The 12,364-nt window shown below is 53.7% G+C and overlaps 4 protein-coding genes across 4 annotated transcripts; 2 read left to right on the forward strand and 2 right to left on the reverse strand.

The window, feature by feature from the left end:
• Window positions 1–209: 209 nt before the first annotated feature.
• On the reverse strand, window positions 210–1,256 carry CGCA056_v003051 (putative alpha-1,2-galactosyltransferase; the record flags this gene model as incomplete). Its single annotated transcript, XM_037318308.1, has 3 exons — window positions 210–425; window positions 481–905; window positions 962–1,256. The coding sequence occupies 3 exons, from the start codon at window positions 1,254–1,256 to the stop codon at window positions 210–212; spliced, it is 936 nt and encodes a 311-aa protein (XP_037183657.1).
• A 1,146-nt stretch (window positions 1,257–2,402) lies between these two features.
• Window positions 2,403–3,380, reverse strand: march4 (E3 ubiquitin-protein ligase MARCH4; the record flags this gene model as incomplete). Its single annotated transcript, XM_037318309.1, has 1 exon — window positions 2,403–3,380. The coding sequence occupies one exon, from the start codon at window positions 3,378–3,380 to the stop codon at window positions 2,403–2,405; it is 978 nt and encodes a 325-aa protein (XP_037183660.1).
• Window positions 3,381–4,015: 635 nt separating this feature from the next.
• On the forward strand, window positions 4,016–5,083 carry pca-2 (putative proteasome subunit alpha type-2; the record flags this gene model as incomplete). The annotated part of the gene is made up of 5 exons (XM_037318310.1): window positions 4,016–4,059; window positions 4,109–4,128; window positions 4,216–4,257; window positions 4,316–4,912; window positions 4,965–5,083. 5 exons carry the CDS (start codon window positions 4,016–4,018, stop codon window positions 5,081–5,083), a joined length of 822 nt encoding a protein of 273 aa, XP_037183659.1.
• A 2,596-nt stretch (window positions 5,084–7,679) lies between these two features.
• Window positions 7,680–12,297, forward strand: DCL-2 (Dicer-like protein 2; the record flags this gene model as incomplete). The annotated part of the gene is made up of 6 exons (XM_037318311.1): window positions 7,680–7,946; window positions 8,001–8,029; window positions 8,086–8,134; window positions 8,183–8,435; window positions 8,485–10,935; window positions 10,985–12,297. The coding sequence occupies 6 exons, from the start codon at window positions 7,680–7,682 to the stop codon at window positions 12,295–12,297; spliced, it is 4,362 nt and encodes a 1,453-aa protein (XP_037183662.1).
• Between the last annotated feature and the right edge of the window lie 67 nt (window positions 12,298–12,364).

The following is a 12,364-nucleotide window of genomic DNA, read 5'->3' on the forward strand; positions in this document are numbered from 1 at the left end:
TGCAACCGGGCGAGCCTCCGAAGCCCCCAAGCCTCTCAGTCAAGTAATCCCCAATAAATATGCCTCGTGGAAAATAAAAGCTCCGCAGCCCATAGTAAACGCCCTCTTCCGTCTTGTACACTTCAAAAATGTCGAGTTCATGCTTCCCGGAACGAAAACGCCTGGAGTTCTTCCATGCCTAGACCCCTTTTCCCGTTTTTTCTTTCGGTTTATGCTTTAAACGCAGCATGCCACTTTGTGTTGTATGTCTCAAGTTCCTTGTCGCAAGCTCGGTCTCCAGACTTGGTGCAGCCGGCGGCGCGCACGACAAGATCGCCGTCCACGAACATCTCGCCCTTGTCGTATCTATTGTATGAATTGAACGTCTTCTGAGGTACAATCGCTAGTCGAGAAAGAATAGTCGGGTGCCATTGAACAATGTGTTCCTGTAACTACTTGTCAGTACGATGACCACTTGCGACGCAGGTATAAGCAACTTACCAAAGCGTGTCCCTCAGCCTTCTGAAAATTGTAAGACCGGTATAGAGGGTCGAACCACGTGTCAATGAAAAACTTCGCCCACTCTCCGTTCCGGACGAAGAAGCTCCCCGCAGACAGACCCTCTCTGTCTTGCGTCAGGACGAAGTCGATGTCGTTGCCCTTCAAGTGAGGGAACGTCTTGATGATGCTGTCGGGGGGCACGACCGGGTGGTCCTTGATCATCAAACTCTCAATCTTGTCCGCCTTTAGAAAAAGCCTCTCTAGAGATTGGGTATTCATGATGTACGAATCCTGGTCAAGATACCAGAACCAGCTCGCCTCGGGATACTTCGTGATCGCGTGCCTCAGAGACACAACTTTGTTCCATGACGCCGGGGAACCTTTGAGATCGTAGTCGCCAACCTTCGTGAACATCACTTCGTAGCCTGCGCGGGGACCATCAGTGGGTGTACTACCTCAGGAATTATGTTTTCAAACATACCATGCAAGTCCGCATACTGTTTTCTGTTATCACGAATGCTCGCCAGGTAGTTCTTTTCGTACGTCGTCTCGTCCAGATTCGTGACAATCACCACAGGGGGGTTGCCCGATGGTGCGCGGGGCGCGCTGCTGGTCTTGAAGGCTCCGGAGAGAAGGTAGATGAAGCCAAGGAATGCGAGTGCACCGACGGCGATGACCTTTGTCCTGCTCCTTCGAAGAATCGGTGGTATCCTCGACGATCTCGCCCTGAAGGGTGGCGGATTAGAACTCTTTCGTGGAGGGTATGCGAAGTGCATTGTGTCGGATTAGTCGATTATGGGAAGGATGGGTCGCAGAGTTTCGCAATCGAGCGGATGCGCTGTCTGCAAGACCTGCGCAAAACGTCGTCGGCTTGGTTGGTGAGAACAAAGGTCGTCGGGATGCAAATTCCGCGGGTTTCGAACACGAGACTGTAGGCTGACTGGCGCCCGTTGCGACTAGAGTCTTGGGGACGAAGGAAAGGAGGGAGAAGTCAACGAGTGTCGAGGGTCGTAGAGCGATCGTAGGGCGTCATTCAAAGTGTCGCATAACGTCAAGGACTTGGGCAGTCGGGGCGACACCTTGGAGAGCACAGATATCGAAAAGCGGTGGTTCGTACAAGGGGTAACGGCGAGCGACCAAAGAGTAATGGCTGCTGAACACGAACTCGATGGCATCGTTTCGTTTAATTCAGGTCCACTCAGTGAGCATGAGATCTAGCTCATTGACAGGGACAGGCACTGATTGGCTCGCTCGGGGAGAATATGATCCGTGTAGTGATCCCCTGAGGCCCGTGCCCTGCTTGCTCAGGGTCGCAGCGGCGGCCCCCACGGTCCCAAGGGGGTCGGCCTGCATTTGCGGGGTGAGATGACGCGGTTCAAGCTTACTGAGATGCCTGGCTGTCATCCCAAGTCGTGTTGTAGCAATGATTTTCATAATTTGAACGGGAAACACATGATGATTCAGTGTCCTTTCACTGTATTTCATAGACGGGACAGATATGCTTGAAAATAATCTCTTTTGGTCAAGTAAAATAGTCGTCAATGCCTGCAGCGACAATGCGAATCGTGTATCAGTTTGCGCGTTTGGCAACCCAAAGGAATCGACAAGGCCAATTCAAATGAATCGACGACGAGGTCGAGGGTAGCCATCAGCTGGATTCGAGTCGACAAAACGCCAACTACTTGAAAACAACCTGATGTCGTCCGAATGTCCAAAGTGAATCTGGCCAAAACGGCCAGAAACAAGAACATGTCGGGGACTTAATCTCCGCACACAGACTAGTTGACACGATATGGAAGAGAATCTTCGAGGCAACTTAAGAGTGTGCGGGTGAGTGTACTCATGAGAACATGCAGACGTATCAAGCGGAATCTGTTCAAAAAACAACAGCCGTTGTATTGTCCATAAGCATCCGTCCTACGTTAGTCCTTCTTCGTTTCTTCGTCGTCGTCGTCATCGTCACCACCCACGTCAAAAACCCGGTCGCTCGCCTTTTGAAGCGCGGAAGCACTGAATGCCCTCACGGCTTTCCACACACCCCACATAAAGGTGACGGCACCAATAATGACGAGCCCGATGTTGATGTTCTCAACTCGCGCGCGTCCTGTTCCCCCACGGCGTCCGGTCGAGCCAAGAAGACCGCTAGATCGAATATTCCACCACTGCCACGGCGTCATAGCAAGGAGAGATTTTAAGAAGCCGAGGAGACCGAGGGAGAAGAACCCCTTGAGGAAGTGTTCGAGCCATGTTCCAGGCTCTTCCGATTCCGGCTCGTGAAGCGCTTCAATGTCGTCCAACACATTCGCGACCGTGTCAGCGATTGTGCCCATCGGATCACTCCACAGGTTCAAAATGGGGTCGGCGATGAACCCGAGGAGGAAGACCGAGAAGATGAAAATGAGTATGGTCAGTAGAATCTGCGCATAGGCGCTCGATAGACGGTTTGCCCACGAAAGCCGCTCAAGTTTGTACTGATAGCCACAGGTCGGGCATGAGAAGAAGTTCCGATTGGCAGTCGAATCAGCGTATCTCCAAGCCTGCAAGCAACCCTCGTGAACGTAACGTTGAGACCCCTTGCACTTGCATGGTGAGATGAGTCGTCCACACTCAGGGTCGTCAGACTTGTAGGTCGGCCGCGGTGGTGCGTTCATAAATCCGCTCATAACCCCAGGTTCTTCAAAGGTAGGATGAACAACGTCGAAGCAGATGCGACATACTCGCGGGCCATAGTATCTTTGCTTGGGCTGAGACTCGGGCTGTGGCTGTTCCTCCGTGGTCTTCTTCTCGTTCTGGCCCTCAAAGTTGCTAGAATGCGACGCTTCGGCTGCGTCGGCTTTCGCGTGGCCTCGCTCTCTGGGGAGGTCAGACGGCCAACTCCACTGAGGCGTGGCCGACTCCATCGCGGCGACAACGACGAAAGATGTGACTAGGATTGAATAACTTTGCGCCGGCAATGCGCGGGATGATGTCTGGGTTGTGAGATTGCAGCGGGCAACAAACAGGTAGAAATGAAACGATGCAGGGAAATGCTCAGAGCGTTGGTGCTTGCAGTCGTGGGATTGGTGTTTCGCTTGGCTCGAGTGAACCCCAGACAGCACCTACATGGCAGGAAGGAAGAAAGCGATACACCAGGCCATCTGTCCTTTCGAAGATGGCGCCAAGCTCTTGGGTTTTCCTGGACGAGAAAGGCCGTCAACTGAGTGTGTAGCAGGCGTAGAGAAAAGAATATTCCAGCACCACTTTATTCTGAGCTGGCTTCGGCTGGTCATAGCTTCCGTGCCTTTTTGATTATGTCAGCTGGATTAAAGCCGTTCTTGCCCGGATCAACACCCCGACCGGCCAAGTCACGTGCCTCCACTTCCCCAGGCGGCGAGCGGACGGTTGGCAGCTTGACGCGGCGCGAGTTGCCTAGGAGGGAGAGCTTCATAGCTCCGACAGCCTCACCTCGTTTGACCGCAGCCAATCCATCTTCCATCCTCCCCGTCAACACCACCCTCGAAAACACACATCGACTGTACAATTCAACAGTCAAGCCATGGCCGACCGCTACTCCTTCTCCCTGACGACGTTCTCGCCCAGGTGAGCTGCTCGATCCACTGTGTGACGTCTACATGCTAACTTGGTGCAGCGGCAAGCTGGTTCAGATCGGTACGCTGAGATCCTACCCCTCCATTGATTGCAGTTCTAGCGTCAATTTGATCAAGTATGCTCGAGACGGAGCTGATTGAAAATTAGAGTATGCTTTGAACGCCGTCAACCAGGGTGTTACCGCCCTTGGTATCAAAGGCAAGCTTACCTGCCCCTCCTTCCCTAAGCCCATGCTAACCCCACGAAGCCACCAACGGCATCGTCCTCGCGACCGAGAAGAAGTCTTCATCCCCGCTCGCCGACCCCAGCTCGCTGTCCAAGATTAGCCTCGTCACCCCGAACATCGGCATGGTCTACTCCGGCATGGGCCCCGACTACAGAATATTGGTGGACAAGGCCCGCAAGGTTTCGCACACCGGCTACAAGCGCATCTACAACGAGTACCCCCCCACGCGGATATTGGTGCAGGACGTCGCTCGTGTGATGCAGGAGGCAACTCAATCTGGTGGTGTCCGTCCCTACGGTGTCAGCTTGCTCATCGCTGGCTGGGATGAGGGTATCCTGCCCGAGGACGAGGCCGAGGCCCAGGAGGGCGAGGAGAAGAAGGCCACCGGCAAGACTGGTGGTACTCTGAAGGGAGGACCCATGCTGTACCAGGTTGATCCTTCTGGCAGCTACTTCCCCTGGAAGGCGACGGCTATTGGCAAGAGCGCCACTTCAGCCAAGACGTTCTTGGAAAAGAGATACACGGAGGGCTTGGAGCTTGAGGACGCCGTGCACATTGCGCTGCTTACGCTCAAGGAGACCATTGAGGGAGAGATGAACGGAGAGACCATCGAGATTGGTAAGCTGAAAAGCGCTTGCGGCGAGTGATGAAGTATCTGACCCTTTTACAGGTATCGTTGGACCCCCGGCGGACCATCTGCTCGGCATTGACGGCGTTGAGGGTGCCAAGGGCCCCCGATTCAGGAAGCTCAGTCCTCAGGAGATTGAGGATTATCTCACGAACTTGTAATGCACGTCTTGACTTTATGGGTCTTACCCTTGTATCATAGAACAGCATAGAGACACGGGAGCAAAGAGGACCTCCGGGCTCTAGAATCAATGGATGACCTGCGCAATGACCACACATTACGAGACTAAAATGCCTGTGAGTGCCCTCGTTTCAACAATCCCAACTCAAACGCCCGCAGGACGGGTTCCAGACAAACAGTGATTTATGAAGAACGTTCTAGTCTCATCCAGGCGATCCGGCTGTCAAATAGCTCTAAGGAGAAGCTTAGGTTGAGGCAGACGCACCTCCTCAGGCACCAGCTTACGCTGACTGCCGATTGCCGAGTCGACCGCCTTTCTTTCCTGCAGGACTATTGCCCGGCTGATAGCATCTGAAACCACCGGTAGCTGTGCCGCATCGATGCAGAGGACGAATTGTTCACCTGATGGCCCAATGTAGGAAATGACGGCATTTGGAGAAGATGGTCATTCGTAACCTGCCTAACGGCAGGCAGATGACACAAGTTGACGGCCGTCTATGAATGTCTAGACCGATCAGGGTCCAGTCAACCACCCCTGCAAGCATGGTCGTCGTGCATTGTGGTTGCAACTTGCAGGAGGGTGACACAGGCCAGTAAGCTCAACTTCACCCAATCCACCCTCCATGTCGGACTCTTATTTGTTTATGAGGCCTGCCTTGAAGCGCAAAACTGCATGCGACGGGCACCTTGAGAAAAGAATCATACCAACGGCCCTGCATTTGCAGGTTCTTTTGAAGGCGCTCTACAGGCATGACCCAGTTATTGCTGTACTTCGCCGCGCTGCTAATGTACAAATCCAGGAGAGGGGTAACATCCCGCGTCTTGGTTCCTAATTGCATCGGCTCCGAGACGGCTTCATGACAACAGGTGGCTGGATGGAAGCCTGAAGGCAACGGTGTCTTGAAGAAGAAACCAAGAACGAACGCATGTGCTGCAGCACAACCTTGGCTGCGTTATCTCTGGTGTCGCCATCGTTGTTGCCTTGTGTCGGCGAACTCAAAAATGTGTTGGCCTCAAGAGTCAGCAAGACGCAAGCCAAGTGCCGGGACATATTGGGAAGTCGGCCAGGCAGTTCTCGGGGTTCCGGACGTTTAAGGCCGTATTTTTGTTCGGCAGCGGACCCGACTGGGCATGGCCCAAAGCCGGGGTGGAGGCGGGTGATTGTGGACTAGTATAGAACCCAGTCAGCGGCAATACCGTCCGAACGTGAACCGCCAGAGTGGTGCTGCCGATGGTGTGTCTCGGCGGTGTTCTTGGAGCCTGGACAGAATACTACGCAGTAGGTACTGAGTTGAAGCTTGACAGGTACCTTGTGTTTTTTGTGCAACACGAGTTCCCCGAAACCACGGGGTAAGCTTGCCGGGGTTTGTTGTCAGATTCGTAGTTTCTTTCCTCCGAACCACATCATCGATGGATCCTGCCAGTGTTGCCGGGTCGGTACCCAAGCCTGACTCTACGAGAAGAATAATCCCCGTGCCGCAGGGAATTTCGCCTTTTCCTGCTTACGATCCTTAACAACGTGCCGGCAGCATATCGTGCGCCAGGAGTCACAAGTGGTGATTTTTGAGTCTTGCGAGCCCGCCTCATTTCCCAAATGCTCCATTATCTGCATCATGATTCACCTTCGTTATTTTCTCCCTGGCGAAGGAGCCCAAGCAAAGCTTCCCGCGCGGTTATGTTCAGTATGACACCGTCTCTCAACCTACCGCCGTGCGTAAGTGATTGCGAAAACGACCACGTCCTCAACAACAGCAGCAGAATGGTGGGCCTCCTGCAGGACTCGGAGGACACAAATACGCGCAGCGCGAGTGGATTGCGAGTGCAATTCCAAGGTCTTGCTGTTTATTCCACTTCCGCTACTGAATCACAGTCGCGGCCGCTCCGTCGACGCATGGCGCCAAAAGGTCGGGAATATCTGACCTTGAGACTCTGACTCTCTGTACCAGGCACCATCGCCTTGGGTTGCTGCCCACCCATCCTCTCCGACCCTGGTCCTTCTGCCAACACGCAAGCGCTTGCGCTGTTGCAACCAGACTCGCGGCACCATCCACAATTTTTTTGCATTTTCCACGACCAAGTCAGCATTTGTCGTCAGGCAGTCGTCGCCAATTGTATCTCAGTTACGCCCGGCTTGAATGATTGACATCTGCCTTGCTATCTACTTCCCGTCGCACATGCAAGAACAGGAAGGGCATCGTCAACACACCACCACCCATCGCAACCCTGCACCTCACCGCACTGCACTGCATTTCACTGCGTCCCACGAACCCATTCGGGCCCCGCACCACCCAACTGCTTAGGATTCCTCTACATGGCTAGGTTGCCCTTTTTGAGCCGCGTCATTTTAACCTTACACCCGATTCTCCCCCATTGACTCACGCCGTCCACCCCGCTGCCGGGGTTTGTCTCGTCATCGTACCTGGGTACCGTACGCTAGCCACGCTGCCGTGGAGCTTGGCTCGAGTCGTCGCCCGGGAAGTACCTCGCATCCCAGGACTCGACTCTAGCCACAGGACTGAGGACTTTCCGGGTCCCTGGTCAAGTCACACCAGTTCGTACCACCGTTGCACCGTGGTAATGGCTGACTATTCCCAATCATCTTCCGGCGACGGCACCGATCCATCAGAGGATGACCTGCACTCTGATGTCCCGGCCCCGGGGCCTCTTAACCAAGATGACATCTCTGCTTCCGCCTCCGCCTCCTCCTCCGAGGAGTTGTTCCTGGACAATGAGGCTGCATTGTCTCCAGATGAGACCGCCTCAGGCACTCAGGTCATCATGAATTCGAGGGCTTACCAACTCGAAATGTTTGCCGAAAGCATGAGGCAAAACATTATTGTAGCTGTAAGTCTCTCCAAATAGCCAATTATTACTTAATAGATTCTAAGGCCTTATCAGATGGATACTGGGAGTGGCAAGACTCAAGTGTAAGTCCGGATCCAACTCCAAAACACCTGGTAACATGGTGCTGACCAGAGTTCAGTGCTGTGTTGCGAATAAAAGCAGAATTGGAGAGAACAGCAACCGAACAAGTTCGTAACTCCCAGACTAGTCTGTATCAACTAAGCTAATCAATGCAGGTTGTCTGGTTTCTCGCTCCAACCGTGTCACTATGTGCACAGCAATTGGCAGTGCTCAAGTCTCAGATTCCCGCTGTCCAGATCAAGTTCTTGAGCGGCGACGACAATGTCGACTCATGGTCGGATCAGGCAGTATGGGATGCTGTACTATTGAATGTGCGCATAGTTGTGTCGACGTACCAAATCTTGCTAGACGCCTTGTCTCATGCATTTGTACGGATGGAAAGGTTGTCTCTGATTGTGTTTGACGAAGGTATACAACCCAAATCTACCCTTCACCTCAACAGCTAACATGTCCATAGCTCACAACTGCGTCGGCAAGTCTCCGGGGAGCAAAATCATGACCAACTTCTACCACCCACATAAGCGCGACGAGCGACGAGTGCCTCATATTATGGGGTTGACGGCTAGCCCAACATTCGGATCAAAGGTCGAGAGCATCAATGTCCTCGAGTCAACGCTGGACGCCGTCTGCAAGACTCCTACAATGCACCGCGATGATCTTCTTGCTTGCGTCAAGAAGCCAGAGTTATCCTTCGTCGAATTCCTCCCCAAGCCCGACTACAGAACCCCCAAGAGTTTACAAACTCTGAGGAATGCGATCCAAAACCTCGACATCTCGGAGGATCCGTTCGTTCTTCACCTGCAAGCCGAAGGCACCGATCGCAGCAAGCGGGAGCTCTTTGCGGTTCTTGAAAGTCATGATACCTACGTACACAACCAAATGACTTCTTTTGGTCGCCAAGCGAATCAGATCTGTCGAGAACTGGGGCCATGGGCTGCTGAATACTACATCTGGGAAGTCATTACCAGATTCGACTCAGCGGTACGTTCACAGAGTAGATGGTTGGAAGCCTGGAAAGAAGACGAGAAGAGGTACCTTGGCAAGATCCTCGGCCAGATCGAGTGCCGTCGCCCGTCACCGACTGAGATCAGTCGCGATGTTCTTTCGGAAAAGGTTTTCATCCTTATTGAGCAGTTGTTCCAGGATAAGGTGGACATCACTGGAATTGTGTTTGCCAAGGAGCGAGCCACTGTAGCCGTGCTGGGTCATTTGCTTACATCGCATGAAGCTTTGCGGGCTAAGTACCGGGTCGGCGCAATGATGGGCACATCGCAGTACCAGGCAAGAAAACGAGATATCTGGGACCTCTCTCGGACAGAAGACCTGCAGTCACTACACCAATTCCGATCCGGAAAGATCAATTTGTTGATTGCAACCAGCGTCCTCGAGGAAGGCATCGATGTTCCGGCCTGCAACTTGGTGATCTGTTTTGACAGACCACCAAACCTCAAATCCTTCATCCAAAGACGCGGACGAGCACGAATGCGTGACTCCAAGCTATTAATGCTACTCGATCGCTCTGAGACTTTCTCTCAAGAATGGGAGTCCATGGAGGCCGAGATGAAGCGGCAGTATGAACAACAAGAGCGGGAGCTCGAGCATTTGCAGCAGATTGAAGAGGCGGAGGAACTGGCAGAGATGCAGTTTAACGTTGAGACAACGGGCGCGCTCTTGGATCTCGACAACGCGAAATCACATCTTGATCATTTTTGCCGAATCCTGTCTCCTGGGGAGTTTATCGACTGGCGTCCCGACTACATTTTGAAGAAGCTTGACAACACGGATGCTCCTGATCTGAGGTATACGGTTGTTCTTCCAAGCTACCTTCCCGCCGAAGTACGATCTGCCGAAAGCGAATCAACGTGGAAGTCTGAAAAGAACGCGATGAAAGACGCCGCATTTCAGGCCTACGTAGCTCTTTATCGGGCAGGCCTCGTCAACGACAATCTTCTGCCCTTCAAGCCAGAGGACTTTGTTCCGGGAGTCGACAAGAGGGCTGCTGTTCTCCAGGTGAACGGTCTTTTGAATGCTTGGGATAGTGTGGCCAACGCGTGGAAACGTGGAGACCCCCTGAGGGCAACCCAGATTCTGCTGAAAGATGCAAATGGGGATGTCCATACAGAGTACGAAATGGTGCTTCCCACTTGGATCCCCGGGCTGCGGACGATGCCACTTTATCTCGACTACCACACGACATGGTCAGTCGAATTTGGTGATCAGCTTCCCATCGAGGAGCCTGAGAACGGAGACCATACTGCTGTACTTCTCGCCTTGCCTTACGGCCATCGCTGGTTGTCGAGTCCGCTTCAGCAGGTAATCAGGTTTAGCGCAGTTGGTGCCGAACTTTCTCTGGATAGTATTGGAACGAAGCATTTTGTGCCAGGGGAGATGTCTGCACACGACCTCACCTGCTTCGTTCGAGACGACACTGGATGCCCATACCTTTACGAAGGCATAATCGACAATAAGCCGACGCCCGATCTGGTGTCAAAGACATTCTATGGGTTCGAAAAAGCCCCTCAAGACGTTCCATATCTCACCCTCACGAAGTGGTCTCGACGATCAGACTTTCTTCACCGGCCACAGAGCGACCCCTCCCAAGCCCCGAGTAACCCAAAGCCTTACTCGCGTGTATACCCGGTTCCGATGGCAAAGGTTGATGCTATACCGGCGAAGTACGCATATTTCGGAGTGCTTATCCCATCCATTCTGCATCGGATCGAAACATGCCTTGTGGCCAAGGAACTCTCAACGACACTGTTGAGACCGCTCGCCATCGACGACTGGTCCCTGGTTCACACAGCCATCAGTGCTGGAAGTGCTGCTGAGCCTACCAACTATGAGAGGCTCGAGTTTCTCGGCGACTCGATCCTGAAATTCTCTGCTACAATCAACGTGGCCGCTTTGAGTATGTGGACATTCAAGCAAACCCCCGGCAGAAGGCTGACATATCGCAGATCCCTACTGGCCAGAACGGCTACTCTCCTTTAAGAAGGACAGCATCGTCGCCAACTCAACGCTCTGCAAGGCTGCAATCAAGCACGGCCTGGACCGTTTTATTCTGACGAAACCGTTCACGGGACAAAAATGGCGCCCGATCTACGTTGAAGACGTGCTCAAGCGCGGTGAAGATACGTCTACTAGAAGGATTTCCACCAAGACTCTCGCCGATATTGTCGAGGCACTTATTGGGGCTTCGATGATTGACGGCGGTGAAGACGGTGGCCTAAGCAAGGCACTGGACTGCATGTCCATATTCCTGCAACAGATCAAGTGGAGAAGAATAGATGACTGCAGACAGCTGCTGTACGACATCGCTCCCGACAATGTCGAGCTGCCCTCAACCTTGAAGCCGCTGGAAGAGCTGATCGGCTACGAGTTCGACAAGAAGTCTCTCCTGATCCAGTCCATGACGCACGCGTCGAGCAACTTTGGCAACCCCCTCGGCTGCCTCGAGCGCCTGGAGTTCATCGGGGACGCCGTCCTCGACTACATCATCGTCAACCGCCTCTTCTCCATCCGGCCGCACCTCTCGCACCAGTCGATGCATCTCCTCAAAACGGCAGTCGTCAACGGCGACTTCCTCGGCTTCCTATCCCTCGAGCAGTCCGTCGAGCAGGAAGAGGTCGTCATCGGCGAGATCCGTGACAAGGTGCCCGAACTCAAGCGCTCTCGCTTCACCCTGCCGCTATGGAAGTTCATGCGCCACCAGTCCTCGGCCGTCGGCCTCGAGCAGATCAACATTGAGAAACGGCACGCCGAGATGCGCGGGCCCATCATCGACGCCATGGAGCACGGCGCGACGTACCCCTGGGCCCTGCTCGCGCGCCTGCAGCTGAGGAAGTTCTACTCGGACATTTTCGAGTCGCTCCTCGGCGCGGTGTGGGTCGACGCCGGGGACATGAAGGTCTGCGAGCAGGTCGTCGAGCGGTTCGGCATCCTGGGCTGTCTGGACCGCATCCTCCGCGACGGTGTGCATTGTCTTCATCCCAAGGAGGAGCTGGGCCATCTCGCCGATAAGGAGAGCGTGCAGTACGTTCTGAGCTACAAGGAGCTGGAGAACAGGGAGCGAGAACTCTCTTGCAAGGTCATGGTCGGCACCCGCTGCGTCGTCGATGTCGATAAGGGTGTTACCAAGGACGAGGTCAAGGTCAAGGCCGCAGAGGCGGCGGTGCGCATTCTCAAGGCGGAAAAGATGCAAAAGATGGCGGCACAAAAGGACCCTGACGGGGACACGGCGATGGGCATCGAGAACGACGATGCTGACTAGTGGTCGGCGCCATCAGACGAGGAGCTCATCGAACAATCCGAAAAGTTTAAAGATTCCAAGTTTCAAG

Source organism: Colletotrichum aenigma (genome assembly GCF_013390185.1).
Source record: "Colletotrichum aenigma strain Cg56 chromosome Unknown KSG_Cg56_contig02, whole genome shotgun sequence".
Classification (NCBI taxonomy): Eukaryota; Fungi; Ascomycota; class Sordariomycetes; order Glomerellales; family Glomerellaceae; genus Colletotrichum; species Colletotrichum aenigma.